Genomic DNA, 18,729 nt, shown 5'->3' on the forward strand with positions numbered 1-18,729 from the left:
CTGCCAAATTTCGCTTTGTAAGCACGGGGTGATTCAGTATAAGCTCGTGTTTCTGGTAACATCCAGTATCTCTCAGGCATGTCCAGCGCTCACTCAGGCGCGAAGGCTATTGTGATGATATTACATTTTACATAATATGGACTGTGTGTTTACATTGACCTCAATTTCAATTCAAGCAGAGGCTGGAATGCTGAAACTGAATACATTAAGCTGCTTGTACCAATAGGCCACGTAGTTTACAGTCATGTCACAAAATCCAGGCGGGGTATAACAATAGAAAACTTTTATAGATTGCTTATTGATTAGGAAGATTACAAGAACCCACTAGTGAGGAATAGAGCGAACGAGGACCCAGAAAAAAGCTGTGACAAGTATTCTTTTCTGCCCGGAATATATATTTTGGTTACAAAAAAAATAAATAAATACTGAAATAAAAGTGAGAGGAGGGAAAGTTTGCTCTCCTACAAGACAGTAGCAAGATCAGGATGAGGCAATGGAAGGAGAGAGGGGGGGGGGACACAAGCAGCTTTGTGAAGAGATGAGTTTTGAATTCCCCCTGGAGAGGGCAAAGAGAGACACTGCTGTCCTGACTGGACTCTGTTATTCAGTCTCGCCGGACCGCTCTGCCTGCCTGCTGAGCATGAATGTCAATGAAACCGACCAGCAGCTGCTGGTTTTTCTGTTTCTCTGACGGAGAGTGACTGAGAGTTTCAGGCATCAACTACTGAATTACATATTAATGTAAGACCGAGCCCCTACAATTTATACAATAATAATCATGACAAATATGTGTTTCATGGTTGACAGATAAAAATAAGAGTTACAAATGTGTATGACAATTTGTGAGTAATTTATGGCTTTCACAAATCTATTATCCAATCCACAAATACCAACAAATTTGAGCAAATTTAATAATTTTACAAATAAGTACAATCCAATTTAAGTAGATGTCATGTATATTTCCAACCTGAAGCTTGTTAATCTAATAACATTTGCTGTTCAAAAGTCCCTTGTGCATATAACTGTCTAAAAGTATTTGTGCAGTTGTTTGTGTGTATTTACAGATTGTGGAGTGTGTGTACACGGATCGTCTGACTCCTGTGGATTGGTTTACATTTGTGTGTGGCGTTTTGAGACTCTTTTCACAGCCTCCGATCCACAAACCTATGTTGTCCTTGAGCGCTGGCGGAAAAACTCAGACGCCTGGCCTCAGGGCAAGTGGTAAAGGCACCAATTTAGTTTTTAAAAAAAAAAAACATTATGTAATGCCAGCTAAGGTTAGCTAAGCCCTCTAGCTTGAGACTTGCCTCCAAAAAACAAACAAACAAAAAGGACCCCATGGGTTGTTTTTTTGCGGTCAGCTTATTATGACCCATAGTTACGTTTGTATTGCAAAGTGACATCTGGACTTCTAGCGGCCGTGTGAGACAGCATCGGTCTTTTCAGCAAAAGCCCCAAAAACGCCACGTTGACGTTCAAATGACAAAGCCCCCTGGTGATCGTGGTAATTATGAAGGGAAAGGAGGACGTCGGGGGACATTGCTATATAGTGACAAAGTCAGCGTCTGTTTCAAACCGAAAATCAACGTTTTTGACCATGAACGTCCTCTAACCTTAACAAAGTGCTTATTTAAACCCAAACCGTGATCTTTCCCTAAACCTAACCAAGTTGTTTTAGTGCCTAAACCTCACCAAACTTTTACCATAGCATTGTTACAACTTAAAGGGTTAGTTGACTTTGAACAGTTTATCTGTGGTATATCTCGAGGCACCTGAGGGACCCATACTCTTATGGGTTGTATGAGATGGTAGGGGATGAACAATGGATACGGTTGTGAAGACTGGAGGACTTGTTGGCTAGATTTGATTAAACTGATCTTGAACAAACTTTTTGGAAATATACATAAAAATACACAGAAACCGACATGTATTCAAGTTGTTTAGTATTTATTTGTAAAATGTTTACTATATATTTTCTAAATTTTCATACGTACATACAAAAATTGTCATATACATTTGTAAATCTTTTATTCGTGAATCATTAAATGTGCAATTGTCACCAGTATTAAGATGAATTTTCTCCATATAGATGGTCTGTAAGCAAAATGCCGAACATAAAGCACATTGCAACATCTGTAAAGGTTGGTTTAATCATTTTTTACAATCATAGCATAAAAGGAGTAGTAAAAAAAAGTATGAAAATCAATGCAGACATTTTAGGTATAAGATTCATCAAAAAGACTTTAAGGATATTTTTAAAATAATTCTCTTCACAGCAAAATAAGACAAAAAACTTAAAATGACATAGAGGAAAGTGTGTGTGATGCCACATATCCATGTGTGTGTGTGTGTGTCAGACTGCAGCAGTGATAATTTATGCACATGAACATCAGGACCCCAGACAACTGTGCCTGCATGTAACTTAGGCGTCTGCCGTCCCGCCTGCTGTTCTTCCTTGCACATTTCTTTCTATGCAGGCAACTGAAAGGAAGCCTCGGCCCGAGGCCCAGGCTATTCCCCTGTTGCCATGGTGACGTGGTCTCCTCTGTTTCCATGGTTATAAAAGGCGAAGAGAAGCAATGGTGGCGGGGGTGAAAGAGACTGACACTGGATATAAAAGGGGGCAAAACAAATAGTCAAAGAGGGAGAGTGTCAGAATTTTAATTTGGAGTGGGAGAAAAGAAGAGGGAGTTTGTAAAGGGATGGAGAGAAGGGAGTGAATGATCGAGTCAGTTTAAAAGCTAATGAAGAGAGGAAAGACATAGAGTTGGAGAAGAAGTGGGGGAGGAGGTAAAGGAGAGATGGAGGGACTGGAGGAAAAAGAAAGCAAGGTTCAAAGAAGAAGGGGAAAGAAATGTGACTTAACTAAAGACGAGGATGAAGGAGAACATAAAGCAGAAAAAGAAAGAAAATGATTAAGAGAAACACTGACGACTGGGGAGAGAAAGAGTGGAAAAGAGAAATGGGTTGAGGGAGTAAAACAGGAAGAAAAACAAAGAGAAACACTCCCAAGGAGGAAAACTGCATTTAAGGTTGACAGAGTGAAAAATGAGAGATATCAAAACACAGGGAAAACTAAAGGGAGTTAAAAAGACAAGATATGGTAAAAAAAAAGGGATAAGAAAGGTATGTAGTGTGGAGAAAGAGTGAATAATTTATACTGAAAGAAGAAGAGATGGAACGAAAGACCAAGAATGAGAAGCACTGAGAGACTGAGTATGCGGAGGCAGAGAGAAGTAAAAAAAATTGTGTAAAGAAGATAAAGTCAGACAATAGGTGGTGTGTTATATGAGCTGGGATTCTTCAGTTCAAAGTCAGTTACACTGAATATTGGAATGGGACAACCAACAAAGTATTTAAAACACTAAGGATGAACCTAGATGTACAAAGAAGCTACAACCTACATCTGACTTCAAAGCACGTGATTTTTTTGACGCGTGCTGACGTCGTATTTCACTTCCATGAAGTCTGGGAACTCGCAACATGTAAAAAATACTGGTCAAAACTGAAGCACCAGAGGCTGACATATCCGGGTTTCTACTCGCTAGTATGGCTCAAACTCCATGGACAGTAAATCCTACATTTCACATAACTCAAACCGATGGTGTCCCTTAGTTAGACCCTCCCTGCCAAGTAAATGTCCACTTCCGTCAAACTCTGCACCTCCAGTTTGTAACCAGGCTTTCTGTTGAGATAAAGCTGAGTAATTTTATCAAACCTGACAACAGTCATCTAGAGCCACAAAAGATGTTTTGCAACTGCTTTCACAGGCTGACCATGACTATGACTAACTATACAGCTCTAGTAACCACGACTAGTAAACTGACTTTGACATGAAAAATATGTGAAATGCCCCTTTAAGATGTTAAAAATTGAAAACGAAAATGTAAAGGTTTTTTTTTTTTTCTGTGTAAACGTTTTTACAAAATGTCAGTATTTGTCTCACACAGTGAAAACTAATTTTAAATTGTCAAAGAGATAATTAAGCATGTTTTTTTTTTTTAACCTAATGGGAAATAGAAAATTTCACATGAAAAAGCTTCACATACGAAATCTGGGATGTCCAAAAAGCATGTGTTTTTCAGGTCACTCAGGTTTTCACACGTGACGTTTCTGTTAGAGATAAGAAGCTATAATGTAAATCACATTTATCATGTGTTATTTTATTCTCCTCAATCTCCCTGCTGAAACGCTGCCACCTCACCACTTACTTTGACTTTGATTACATGTTGATTTATTGGATTGCGGACGTCACACTGATTATCCTCATTCTTGATGCAACCACTCGGCGTGTACTATTTCTGAGGTTGTTTTAAATTTTTTAACTACAGAACATTGGCATTTTAAAAGGTAATTAAGTTTGCAGTTATTTCTAAAAGTAATTAGACCGTAGGGCCAAGATCAGACTTTACAAAGAAGTATCTAAAAGTTATGTGGCCAATTAACACACTAATCCGTGTCACGCACATCTAACAATCATTTCATTCAGTCTCTCGCTCTCTCCTGGTTATTTAGGGCACTGAGCTGGTTTATTACTCTGTAAGTCAAACAAAAATGCAGACATGGATAATCAGATCAGATATTTTGATGTTAGAGATATCTTTCTTTATTTCGCTGTTTTGTACATGAGCGGTGCTCCCAGCAACACCCAGGGCAGCGACGGAGAGGCTCAGAAAAATGGGTTTAGATGATAAAATCTGACTGTGAAATATTTGTGGGTGATTTGTAGGGAGTTTCGTGTTTAAAAGCTGAAATTAGAAGGTGCAGCGCAGCTCTGCTGCTGAGGCGTTGGTCATGGCGACGTGTTGAGGACTGTATGTCCTTTTGGCTCACGGAGCACGTTCATCGTGCAGCTGGACTCTGCATGACAGCACAGACACACAACAACCAGAGCAACACCCAACAACTCATATACATGCATATGTACACACAAGCAGAAAGGCACAGGCTGCAGGAAAACAGCGAGAGTGACAGACAGGCGAGAAGGAGATGACTCAACACACTGCCTGCATTCATTTATTTTTAACAGCCAAACTTTAATACACACACACACACACACATTTTACTACTTTCATTTATGTTCACATATCTACATTTACCATTTATACACATCATGAGGTGAGTAAAAAATAAAAAGAAGACATAAATTTAAGAACATAAAGGAACAAAAGAACCTTACCACAGTCAGTCATCTCAAGTTTGAGTCAGAGTTTACTGTAGTTTCCATTGTCCACCACTAGAAGGGGATATAAAGGTTTCAAACAGTGACAGGTTTTGTCCGTTTTCTAGAGGGATACCTTGTCTCCTGTGCAAACGTACCACCTGCTGTATTTGTCATTATACCAGTGAACTGGTAAAATATGTTAAAAGCTTATGTTTATATAGAGTAAAAGATTCCCCAACTCTTTCATGTTCTGAAGTATACTGGAAATGAAATGTTACTGGGACCTTGACACCATGGTCACACAACTCTCTCTCTTGTTTATATGACTTGTGTTTGGCAGGAGCTTGCAGATCGCTACTGACCACATCCGCTGCCCTTTTATGTTTTTATTGTGAAAGTTTTGGACCTCCTGCTTGTATTCCCATTAGACAGTGTGTGTGAATATATGATCGCGAATGTGTGTGTCGGATCCGTCTGTGTGTCTTTTCGGTGGAGTCTGGATAATGTGATGTGTTCTCCTCTAGTTAAAAAGAGGATATTAAATATAATGTAAGACAGGATTAGAATATCTGCGTGGAGTTGCCTTGGAGGCTCAATTAACAGTAATAATTATTGTAAACACATGAGACATATCTTTAGTGATCTTTCAGTTATGGATTAAAACTACGTTTCCCACAACCCTGTTGTTTCCTGGTGTAGCCAACAAGCTCTGATTTTTCAGTTATATGTTACCTCTCTTGTTTTTACAGAAGAAGATAAACATATTGCAAGTTTTTTTTTTCCCCCTCCAACCCTTGGCTTGCTGCTTCATCTGTTACCTTGAGCAACTTTGTTTTGTGCTGCAAAGCGATATGTCAGATTCCTGCAGCGTAGAGGATGGTAGTGGCTGCTAGCCTTTTGCTGATGGCCCTCTCTTATTCATGATGTGTTTAGATTGTGACTCGTTACTAACAGGAAGGAAGGGAGGGGTAAAGGTTATGACGTGCGAAAGTTTGCTCGGTCCTTGAACCCATGAGGATGATAAATACAGTATGTTCTTCGCATGCTGATTCGGTCAGTTTATTTCATCTTTTACTTTTCTTTTTCCCATCCGTTTTATCTTGTTACATGAGGGAGATTCTGCGCTGTGTTTGTGCCTGAATGCTGGGAATGATGAAACACGGATAAAGCTAGATCTGTTACAGCAGCAGCGACCCACACACTTGAAAGACCACCAGCACTATATATACACAAGCAAACACCCATGAAAACATACACACAGGCTGTTTGACACATTGAATTAGAAAGAGAAAGAGGTGGACTGAGGGCAGAGGCAGAAAGGTTGTTGAACTCTTTTGGCTTTTGCTTCCTGTGTCTCTCCTCTTGGAAACACGACAGTAACACCCCCTCTGTCGTGATCTCCTTACATCTTTGAGAAAAAAAATGGCAAAGTGAACCTGTCAGAAGCTTAAGGAAATTATGACAAAGTTGAGGCTGAAAGAAAGTTGATTTTATGCATTGGATTTAGGACAAGAAACTTTGACCAAACAACAAATATTATCTCTATGTGCTGTATATGTAAAAATGTCCTGCAAGCTGGAATCTTAATGGCGGCTAATGGAGACCGTGTGAAATTTTGCAGCTGAATAATCTTGCAATGCTTTAAAACCTTGAATGTCTCTTTAGTGGCCACTTCATTCGGTATACCCGTGCTATCTATTACAATTCAATGCAATAGCTCCTCCATAAATTCTACCTTTACAAAGTTTATAACGGAAGTACTTGGTGACATTGTTGGAAATGTGTAAATTCTGAGCAGTGAGGTTTTAGTGAAAGGTGGTGTTGTACCAGACTACATTATATTAAGATGTGTTTCTAATTTTTTGTCCTCTTCATTTACATGCATGAGAGGGGGCAGAATATTGGAAACACCTCTGAATATAAAGCAGTCCAGTGCAACACCGTCATTAACTATGACCTCAGATCAGACATTGTGCGTCACTTTAAAGTCATCTTTATATGTCTGTCTGGGATTAAAAAAATCAACGAGGCTGCTGTACGGCCTTTGACCTCAGGATGGCCGCATGCTGAGATTATCCACCGATGGCTGGGTTTTCACCCAGTAGGACAGGATGGACTTACAGGCAGATTCACCTAACGTCCAATAGATCACCGCAGTCAAACACAGGGCCTTACTTCTGGCAGCACACTTCTGAGGTTTCTCGATATGAAATGTGCCCCCAGTGATTGCTTTTCTCTTGGCTGCACTCAGATTGGATCCAAGAGTACGAAACCTATTGTAAAGTATCTGTGGGTTTGTTGAGCTAAAAAGGCTTCCAGGTAGATTCGAAATATTTTAACACAGTTCTCTCTCATACAGGGTTTTATTCAGTTAGCCTTTAGATGGCAGTGTGCTCCATTAATTCAACTCATCCACAACCAAAACTCTCCTTAGCATACAGACACAGTGCTGGGTGGTATTTCTGTATAGGCTGCCAAAGCATAAGCAAAGAGTGGAACTATCATTACAGTGGTTCACTAGTGTAGCTTAATGTCTCACTTGCTATTTTATAGGCAACTGGGTGGTGGGGTTCTGCTTAGCGCACGCAAAACGCTATGGGAGGACAGGCCTCGGCACATACTACACCTAGGGCAAGTACAGATGAACGACAAATTAAAGGAAACACCAACGCAGAGAGTCACAATACAGTGCTTGCCCTCCGTGAACCACCAAAACAGTGCTCCTTGGCGTAGATTCTACAAGTCTCTGAACTCATGGACGGATTACCGAACTGGCGTACCGGGCACAGACCTTATGTTCTAAGTGACTGTTAACATTTCTTGTTGAAAAGTCAATCAAACGACCACAAAGAGCCACAAAATGACCCAAGATGATGCAAAACAACCACAAAGGAACGCAAAATGACCACAAAGAGACACGAAATGACCCCAAAGAGATGCAGAATGACCACAAAGAGACAGAGAATGACAGAAAAGAGCTGCAAGATCCACAAAAAGATGCAAAATTACCACAAAAGGACCTAAAATAACCACAAAAAGATGTCAAACAACAACGAAGAGTTGCAAAATGGTCACAAACAACATGGTTGCATCATTTGTAGTCCCCTTCCATCTTTTTAAGTCCGGCTGTCTTGCTCTTGTGTAGGGGGGCGTGGGGGTCTTTTGTAAAAGAGTCCTTTTACGGATAATATGTCCAGGAACACCTTTTCCCCCTAAAGATCCTGTCTCACTTGGTCTTTTAATGACGGCCATGATTCGCACATTTTCGCACTCGTCAAACCGATCTGCAACCTTCACCGGTGGATGGGCGAACTGTCATCCTGGAAGAGATCACGCCTATCAGGATAGAAATGCTTCCTCTTAAGATAAATGTGATTGCACAGAAGAAAATTTGTATTGCTTTGAAGCGAACCCTCGCTCCAAACCGTGGCAGGGAAATGCCACCCAACTGAATGCAAGCGTCTGTTGTACACTCATGTTTTACCCCTCATTTATTTAGATTTTCCTGTAATTTATCGCCCGTCTGTAATAATGCAGTGAAATGGTAGTTCAATATTACAGTCACAGCAAAAATTTAAAACAAAAACAAAACTTATTTGTCTTTGCCATGGCTTGTACATTTAAAAAATAATAATAATAAAAAATGAACATGCAGCCGTTAAATCCGCCATGTTAGATAGGCCATCTTTCATCAACCTCCTTGACACCTGTTTATTTCCCGAAATTAGCTGCACATTTACCTGAGGGGGAGAGTATATTCAATGTACATACAATAATTTAAAAAGGCGAATAAAAATGAGACAAAGAGGAACAGACATATTTCCTTCCCCAACCAATTAACCCCAGAGGACTGATGGATTTTCTACTTTTGACTGGGGGCAGAACGGGACTCCAACCGCCAATTTCGGCGGTAGGCTAACGTCAAGTTACAGCTGTGATGAATTAGTTTAATGACCGGCACAGTAGAAAAACAATAACGTTACTGTTGATATTTTTTTGGCCTGGCCAGCGGTTTTACCAATGGTCATGTGTCACCGAGCCGTGCTCACCATCCGGGGGCGCTCCAGCTCCATTTCCCACCGGCAGCCACGCAAGCTAGCTAGCTCCTCCACACCGACTCTCGAGATTCCCGTGGCGGAGGTTCCTGGCGTGGCCGGTAGAGAGGGATGGAAGGCAGCCGCCGCAGGAAGAGCCGCCGAGAAACCTGAGCAGAAGAGGGAGAGAGAGGCAGAGAAAGAGAGAGACACACACGCATACACAGTCACAATCGGCCAGAGACCGCAGAGGCTCGTATAGAAGCGGCCATTACGGCTGGGAAGCATGCTGGGAGCTCGGGCGTCTCGTCTCGCGTACACAGGACGCCGACACAGCCGGGGATAGGAATCCCGAGTCCGGATACGTTTTTGCCTGGAGCTCCTCTGACTCGGGGAGGGAAACAGGCACACTGCCCCCCCCCCGCTACGGACACTCTGAGGTGTGTAGGATATACTCCCACCCTCACACACTCTCTCTCTCTCTCTCTCTCTCAGACACACACACACACACACACACACACAGGAACCACAAAAAGCGGCAGTCGCCGGGTGGAAGCCTATATCCAAAGGAGGGACTGGACGGAGACAACACACCGAGCGATGCGACTGTGTGTTCCCGCACACATACGAACGCACACACGGCGATAACGGACAGATAGCGTTTATGTAACCTTCATTCAAGTAGATACTTGCGCCTTTAACGCACTACGTTTTCATAAATACGCGCTCACTAAAGGTTTTTGTTGTCCTTTTTATTCTCTTAAGTATCCCGAAGGATTATCTTACCCGGCTCGGAAGTGAGCCACTGGGCTTTTGCTGTGCGCCAATGCATCAGATTCACTAGTTTCACACAAGGCGGTGCTGAATTCGGACGCCGAGGAGGGGACGGGGACGGAGCCGGAGCCGGAGCGGGGGGCTTGACGCGCAGCGGCGGACCGGGTCACTGCGGTAGTCTGCGGGCCGACCCCTCTCTACTCGCAAGCCGCCTCCAGAGCCATCATGGCTGGGTTCATACCGGGTCTGCTGCCGACAAACCATTCCCAGGAAAAGGAATTCGCCCAGGCATACGAAGATGTGCTGGAGAGATACAAAGGTAAAGAGGAAAAGGGGAAACTGTTCAGCGTACGTACACACAGTGTTCTCCATGACGATGCATACGAATATTCCAGTTAAGTTAAAAATATAATAGCTAGGGGCAAAAATAAACAGATCATTACTGATGTCACATGATGAGGTGACTTAACTTTCTATTGCCCTCCGAGGCAAACTCACAGGTCCCTCTGGGAATATTAAAGGAATGTTCCAGTGTTTCTGTCAGGGGATGAAAGGAAAGGGATGAGAAGACCTCAAATATAGGGCACAGAGTGTGTTGGAAAGTGTAAGTTGATCCTCGGGCAGACAGCCAGCCAAGTCTGCCAGTTTCATAATCAGGATTGTTTCATTGTTGATAATTTGGATAAACTAAGCAGGGCTTCTAGCGCCGCCAAATTGTTGGCTTCCCTCTCTGTTGCACTGGGTAGGGGCAAGTTGCATGCCCTGACTCCCTTGTAATCACTTGTGTGCTTTTGAGACCTTAGAGGAAGCAGTTTTATGAACACCGCCCCCGCCCCGGCACCCCCACCACCGTCAGGGAATTTTTTTTCCCCACATTGCTTCATGTTTGTCTTGTGTGTGCTGTTTATCCTGTAAATATCAAAGCCGCTGCTCCGCAAGTCAGTGGAAACGTGGAGTTTGTCTCTGATGGGGGTTTTAGGACACTTTTAAGATGAGAAAACAAACCTGCTCGAACAGAGTGGTGCATGTCTGGCTACTGCCAATCACTTTCTGTGCGTGTCTCTGGTATCGTTACCTCCTGCAGCAGTGGCGTTACCTCCGGCATTTAGACTGGCTGTTCTATAATCCCAGTGACAGGGGCGCTTTAAAAATGAATGCCTCTACTGAAATTGACTGTGGTAGGGTGGGGGTAGGAGAGTGTGTTTGTGTGTGTGTGAGGGAGAGGATGGGGGTGCCGACAGCCAATAGACTCGGGTCACATCTGTGATGCTGGCACTGATGAAAAGGAGGTGGTTTTTAATTATTGATTATTATAATGAAACTAAACTCCTCGGGATTTTGGACTAAGCTTCTGCGTGTTGCTGGCAAATGTGTGCATAAGGATGTGCATGAGAGACAGGTGGAGAGAGACAACGTAGGATACGAGGATGTTCATGTCAGCAGTTCTTTAATCCTCCAACATCAAGTATGTGTACAACCAACCTGTCTAACCACAGAGGAAGAATCCCCTAGGGGGATGTTTTCAGTCACAGTTTGTAGCATCTTTGCTATGGCAACGCCTTGCCCAGCTCTTGTGATTTACTGGCCCTGGAGTAAGCTTTCTATTGAAGGAAAGTGAAAACATTTGGCTCTGAATAGTATCAGCCATATCTGGAATATATCTAGGCCAAAATATGCAACCGTCTTCCGTGTATCACCGATATGACATCAGTCAAGTCTTTTTGGCCCAAATATTGCTTTTCGCCACAGCAGGGAGTTCACCTGGGGCATAGCAAGGCATAAATAACAGGCATAAACATGTTAATTGTTGAGTTTGCAGTACTTTCCGTTGATTAAAAATATATTCAGTGCCAGAAATATGTTTTTGTTTTTAAGGTGACAAATCCCACTCATAACTCAAGCTGATTAAAACAGATCATTTAAGACCCAAGTCTGTATTTTATTGACACACAGGGATTTGTGTTACTATGTCTGACATTAGTAACTAGTTCAATGTTAAAATAAATCAAAATGGTAAAGGTGTTAAAGTTCCTCTGGAGGCAGTAGAACCTCCAACAAATCTCTCTTGCTCGCTTTCTCTCACACACGATCTCGAGCACTGTACATTAAGAACGGCTTTACCTCAGCACACAGGCCTAACTGCCGTCCAATTTCTCAGACTCTAGTGATTGATTTTTCTCCATAAACTGCCATTTGTTGATCGCAGTCGCTGTTCAGTTTTATCTGTGAGCAGAATTTCTTTATTTTGATAAATAAATTAGGCATAAGGGAAACATAAGCATGTGGATTTAAGTAGAGCTGGACATGGGCCGTTTGGACCATTAGAAATGTCAACACAAAATGGCCTGAAAAGTTCCAAACTGATCATAGCTCAGTGCACTCTTACTTTTGCGGTGACGATAACTGCGAAACCGCTTCTGGTACTTTTTATTTGGCAGATGCAGTCAGTGCAGGAAGTTGTTTTGGTAAACTTGGTGCAGGGATAGACTTAGGTCCCATGCTGTTCTATTAGTGCCAGCAGGTGTTACAGGATGACAGGACATCACTAGCTTTACTCTCTTTACATCCAGAACCTCTAAAGCATACAAAGTATGCATTGTACATCTACCTGAAAACTGTTTATGTGCTTTCTTTGTAATAAGCCAAGCTACAGTGAATTCTTTTAACTTTTTTTAAACATTTGTTTAATCTAAAAATCGTTACAGTTGTTATACTATTGACAAATTATTTCTGCAACCAATGATTTATTTCCTGTGCAGTTATCAGTTATTTCATGATTGAATAATGTCAAATATCCAGCGCAAGATGTCAGATCCCATAGGAGAGTCTTCAGTTTGCTTGGTTGACCAGAACCAAAAACACAAGAACAGACATTTGTGCAATTTTAAATAATAAGAAATTGACAAAAAAAAATTAATGAAAATTGTAAATCTGTTTTTGTGAAGCTGTAGCTTGTGTGATTATGTGATTATAAAAACTGATCAATTGATTGATACATTTTCTGTCAGTTTACTAATAAATCCGTGTTTAACTGTTTACTCTTTTTACTCTTGCAGATTATACAAATGTTATTATGCAGATGGAGGACTAAGTGGTAGTGGAAAATAGGTATATTTTTGTTGATTTTTCTAAAGTTCGTATAGTGTGTATTTATTGCGGTAGGAGAATGTGTCAGAAACATGGCCTCCTAACTTATAACCCCGAGCTCTCTCTGTTAAAGCAGAATATCCTCAGATTGATGTATTGATATGTGTTTTCTGGCCCTGTAAGGCTGCAGGTTTTGGACTTGGACCTGCTGTGTTCTGAAATTAGATCCTCTCCCTGCTCAGTGCTATAATGAGACTGTAACCCTATAAGACTTGTCCTGTGTCCTCTGGAGTCACGCCACTACAATAGGACTTGTGCTGCAACATGTCGCTGTCTAATCATGTTTTGCTCTTTGAAGACTGTTAGCGGCAATGGCACGCCTGCTGTCTTGGATGATATCAAATTTTCCTCTGTCATTCATTCAGTTTGTCATACATTGTTCTTCTGCTTTCTTTCCTTCCTTCCCCTGGTGGTCTGGATTGCAGCGGTTTTTCATATGCTGCAGTAAACTTGACCCAATACCTACTGTCCTGTTTGTACATGTGTGCAAGTTTTTATTACCCTGTCAGCTCTGTTTGAGTCACTTGTAGCAGTTCTCAGTAAGAACAGACAAAAATGTGAACTTGGCGTTCTGCTTGCGTCATCACTTGCCTGAAACTGTAGCGGGGACATTTGATACAGCTTAAATCATTCAGGAGGGTGGTTGAGTGTTTGTGTGTCTTTGTCTGTGTTTAGGCTTTTGTGTGAAATTGTGCTCGTGTGTAACTGCTGTGTATCTGTGCTGTGCAACAATGACAGGATATCTAAAGCAATAGCAAGAAGGTAATATACGGAAAAACACTGGGACCTGACTTGAAAAACACGCGCACACACACATTCTTAGTCAGTGGAAAACCTGATGCTTTCAGGCAGATTTACAGCAACATTCACATGAACATTATATTTACTCTAGTAGCTCCATGATTAATATGGATCAAGCAACATTGGGTGTCTTCTCCTCTGCTGTTTGGTTTCATTTGGTAATCCTAATTAGACAAGTATAGTAACATTTACATAATCTTAAGAGCAGTTTTTAAAAGTGTGCCATGTTCATTAAAACACAACAGGTAAAATGTCAGTCTTTGAAAATCCTTTCGGCGCTAAATATAAGACAGGAAACTTGGAAGGAAACGGAACAATTAGCCATTTAGAAAAACAAGATGGTCCGGAAACCCACGTTCAGAACTATGCCCTTTACAAGTATAGACACTTGAGAATGTATGTACCTCTGAGCTGTCTGCATGTGTGCGTTTTAGAGACAAAAAGTTTGATTAGCAATGATATAAACTGATGAATTGTCAGTACTATAATTTTTTTCCATTAGACCTAAAAATCTAATCAGTTTCAGTTTGGTTGTGGCTACTATCCTATTCATTCTTGGTCTGGGTTAAATCCATGTTTTAGGCAAACTGAGCTGTCTCTATCGTGTGTGTGTGTGTGTGTGTGTGTGTGTGTGTGTGTGTGTGTGTGTGTGTGTGTGTGTGTGTGTGTGTAAAATCAGCAGGGTTAACACATTGTTCAGATCATTGACTGAGGATAGCATCACAATGTTCTCTCTGTATACGTAACACCTCTAACTCATCAGTCTACTGGCAGTGCCAACGTCTTGCAGCTCAGTCCTCCTGCTGCCCTCTGAGTGTGTGTTGACTCTATAGGCTGGTATGTGGTAGTGAAGCAAGGGACACACTCTTTGTGGCTTTTTCTGACCATCGGGATTAATGTTTGACTGTACTGCTTGAAAGTCACGCATGAGTTTAAACGCACTCTTTTAATGTAAACCCGCACTGACATTCACGGTCACACATGCTTGTACAGTATATGCTCAAGCACAGACACAGACAGACACACACACACACACACACACACACACACACACACACCAGTACTGATACTGATGATGGTACTCTTGAAACAAAATCCAAGTGGGGGCATTCTCTCAAGTAATACAGTGGGTTTACACCCAAAAAAGATCAGTATTTGGCTGCAAAGTACTATTATTTTAATTGTAGATAAAACTGCAGATTAGAAGACCAGATTTTTAGTTGTTTTGTCTAGACAGTGCTCATCACAATATCCCAGAGCCCAAGGTGACACATTTGAATTGCTTGTTTCATCTCAGCAATAATCCAGATCCCAAGGATATTGAATTTACAGTGACATAAGTTGAGGAAAACAGAAAATACGCACATTTAAAAGCAAATGTTTGGCCTTTTTGCTTTAAAAGTAACTCTTAATCTATTGTCACATGATTGCTGATTAATTTTCTGTCGTTTGACCTATCGATTAATCAAATAACTGTTTAAATTCTGATACTGGCATTTTCATCCCGGCGCTGTATTCAACAATCCTTTGAGAGCACACCAAATTCAGTTTTGAAACGATTTAACTGGAGCCTAGGGCAGGGAAATATGGCTGAAAACAGTATCATAATAGTAATGCTAAAAATATTTTTTTTCTGATATCGATATATACCACTATATATAATGTTTGCGAACTCACATATAATTTAATAAAATTGATGTTAGGTGCAGTGAACTTTGTTCTGTTATATCAGGTAAAACTGTTCATAAACGTAAAACAAAAACATTAATAACCAGTCTTATTCGTTTTCAAAAGCAAAATGTGTGGAATCATTCATTTAGACAACAGAATTTTGTAAAACTACAACACTATACGATCACATTGTCACAAAGTAATTGCACCGAAAGTCAATTTCAAACCTGGTGCTTCCATTTTTTTTTTTTTCTATCACGTATATATTGACTTTAAAGTCTGTTACGCTCACAAATGCATAACTTACAGGAAGTTCACACAGAATCAGAGAGCGTTTGGAGTTGAGTGTTTGCTGACGTCCCAAATTTTCATGGACTACAGGAAGTGGCAGGCCATTGCAGGCCAGCTCTTCCTACCTCTCCAAATCCGCGTTTGTGTGTTTGTACCTGCCTCTCTGATTCTCCACACGTCGTGGACGTACAAAGGACGCCTCATGAATTCTATTAAAGTGCATCTGTTACAGCTTTTGATTATGCCATCTTTAACTCAGCATCTCTGTCATGTTTCCTCGCTTCGTGCCCCAGCCTGAGAAATGTCACGCGTCTAATGTGACCCCATTACAGGTAAAATAAAACCTCGAAATGTCTAATTAGATGAAGGGAAAGGTTTGGAAAGTTATTCTTCACTTCGGCAGCTGGTTATTGGCCAAGTAATTCCGCACTTGAGGAAATAACGGAAACATTTGTGAAGAGGGAGAGGATGAAGAGATGGAAAAGGAGTTAAAAAATATAGAGATGGAGAACCGTAGTCTCAGGAGAGGAGGGGAGGGGAAGTAGAAATAGACAAGATGTAAAATAGAAGACAAAACAACAAGTGAATATCAGAGAGAAGAGGAAGATGTAACTACAGGATTGAAGAGATGGAGACAGACATTGAGGGAGAAGAGAGGCAGACACGTGAGCTATCGGCCGGTCCCAGAGTTGGATCGTTACAGCTGGATTTTTCCACGTGGCCTAGTTTTTCCCTTCCACCTCCCTCGTTCCTGCTCTCCTCTCTAGTAGATCTCTGCCCGCAAGAAAACCAACCTCCCTTGTCCTCCTCCTCCTTTTATCTCTCTACTCTCATTTCTCAGTCATCCAGCACACTCTCTCTGTTTGTCTCTTAGATCACAGATCTCTCAGACTTTGCCAGTCATCTATCGTTATATAACTGAATAGGTGCGCACCAGTTACTGTTTTGGAGACGTAGTTCTTAAAATGCTAATACCTCAGTGACATTCAGAGTTATTTTCCAGATCATCAGTTACTTTGCTGTAGTTGAATAGCTTTTCTTCATATGGTGGATACGGCATTCTGTAATGAACTTGTAATATTAATGATCTCATTGATGCTGTTTGATTTGCCCTTCTGTTTTTGACCCTCTTTCCCTTCTCAGTATTGTTTTTTTTTTTTTTCTCCCCTCCCTTGCCTTCACCCTCCTTCTCCCCAGCATTTTCCTCACATTGTCACTTGCTTATTTCATTATCACTTGTTGTTTTGCTCTGTCTCTATCCCTCTCTCTTCCCCTCCCTGCTTTCCCATCTTTCCTGCGTTACTTCCTGCTTAGTCACATTCTCCAGCAGCACCTGACTGTGTCGGCAGGAAAACCAAACGTTGTCAGAGCTGAGGCAGGAAAAACCAAATGCTGACCGAGCTAGAAAGCTGTATATAGAGGGAGAGGGAAAGGGGGGGGTCGTCAGGGAAATCAAACGTTCCCATAGCTCTGGGCTCTGCTGGGATGCCTCTCCACCCCACTGGGGTAAATTGCTTCCTGTTAATGCATAAAAAAATGAACATCAGAAGTGTAGGAAATTTCTCAAAGAAATAATGTGGTGCAACAGAGCGAGTATTTAAAGTACTTAATAGAAGATTAAAGCGCATAAATTAAGTGGAAAGGAAATTAAATTCAGCATCAGGCGGGAAAACATCCAAAACAGTCATTTTAGATTTCGTATTACTGACAGCCAAACTATGAGATAAAGGAATAAGTATACCTCTCCCTCAGAGTAACATGCGGAATTACAAAATGAGGGAAAGGTTGTTTAATGGTCATTATAATAGTAGCATGTAAAAATAAAGGACACTACTGGATGCAAACAGATAAATAATTCAGTTATAGTGACGCCCTTCCTGCTGTATGTACATTCACTAAATAGAAGAATCCTGTCAAAATGCGATACATGTGGCACTGGTCTCTCGCATTCTCCACATTTTAGCTTCATATGCAGTAAATCTGTCAATGTGATTTCCCTCCTGCCCCCTTTCCTCCACGCCCCCTCACAGTAATGGGGGGGCAGTTCTCTCTGTAACCCTCAGGGTTCTTACATAATCAGCTGATTATTTTTAAAGTAAAATAATCAAAGAGCTTCTGTGTTTGTGTGTGTGTGTGTGTGTGTGTGTGTGTGTGTGTGTTAGGGGAGGAAAATCAAGTTGAATGGTCGTGAGAGCTACAGCCAACAAGTGTGAAATATTGTATTTGCTCCAACATATAAGTGTGTGTGTGTGTTTGGTAACAGTGACCCTCTCTTCTCTCAGCAGCACACAGGGCCTGTATTCATGACAGACTTTAACAGTGAAGACTGTGTGGCCGACCCACATCTTTTAAACTTTTCTCTGGTATTGCATGGCGGTTGTCAAAGCTCCTGGAGTTTGCGCTGATGCAGCAGAGGACGGTTTGTCACATCTCTGTTGGCGCTTCCTGAATGTTTGAATGTAATTGCTGAAAAGGGGGAACGAATCTCTGGCTGTTTATCTGAGTGTGCATTCATTTAAGGGGGGAAAAGAAATGGGTCAAGAATATCAGTAGATGTTACCATGCATGATATCACGGTGTACGTGTGTGTGCACGCTCCGCAGGATCCTTGGAGCTGTGCCTTGACTTCAGTCAATAGTAAGTCCCCACGAAGAAACATGCTGTGACCTCTGACACACACACACACACACACACACACACAGTCACATTCAGGCTCAGACTGTGTCCACGTTAAGCTGGTTAACTTTGAAAAGACATCTTCTCTACACAAAGCCAGCATTTTTTTTTTTTAGAAAAATGTGCTGTCTAGAGTAAATACATATGAAATCGCTTGCATTACATTTTAGG

At 41.5% G+C, this 18,729-nt stretch overlaps 1 protein-coding gene and 1 long non-coding RNA gene across 7 annotated transcripts in view; one reads left to right on the plus strand and one right to left on the minus strand.

Annotated features, from left to right (window-relative positions):
* Window positions 1-18,729, plus strand: part of macf1a (microtubule actin crosslinking factor 1a) — a 241,766-nt gene that overhangs the window by 14,292 nt on the left and 208,745 nt on the right. Inside the window, exons 1-2 of one of the 5 annotated variants that reach the window (XM_040121370.1) lie at window positions 9,540-9,638; window positions 9,964-10,291. The exons of 2 other annotated variants lie outside the window; for them this stretch is intronic. In XM_040121370.1, the coding sequence (XP_039977304.1) occupies window positions 10,198-10,291 (94 nt within the window). In that variant the 5' untranslated portion in view covers window positions 9,540-9,638; window positions 9,964-10,197. Of the gene's footprint in view, window positions 1-9,539; window positions 9,639-9,711; window positions 10,292-18,729 lie in introns of those variants that run through there. 2 more of the 5 variants (XM_040121371.1, XM_040121369.1) reach the window with 2 other exon arrangements.
* On the minus strand, window positions 5,055-10,080 carry LOC120786173. 2 transcript variants are annotated; one of them, XR_005706669.1, is made up of 3 exons: window positions 9,985-10,080; window positions 9,214-9,368; window positions 5,055-8,484 (listed from the first exon to the last, which is right to left on the minus strand). It is a non-coding gene; the product is annotated as an uncharacterized LOC120786173 (long non-coding RNA). The 2 variants fall into 2 exon arrangements; XR_005706668.1 differs by lacking the exon at window positions 9,985-10,080 and adding an exon at window positions 9,518-9,604 and having other exon boundaries at window positions 5,976-8,484.

This window comes from Xiphias gladius, chromosome 24 (assembly GCF_016859285.1).
Source record: "Xiphias gladius isolate SHS-SW01 ecotype Sanya breed wild chromosome 24, ASM1685928v1, whole genome shotgun sequence".
In the NCBI taxonomy this organism is placed as follows: Eukaryota; Metazoa; Chordata; class Actinopteri; order Istiophoriformes; family Xiphiidae; genus Xiphias; species Xiphias gladius.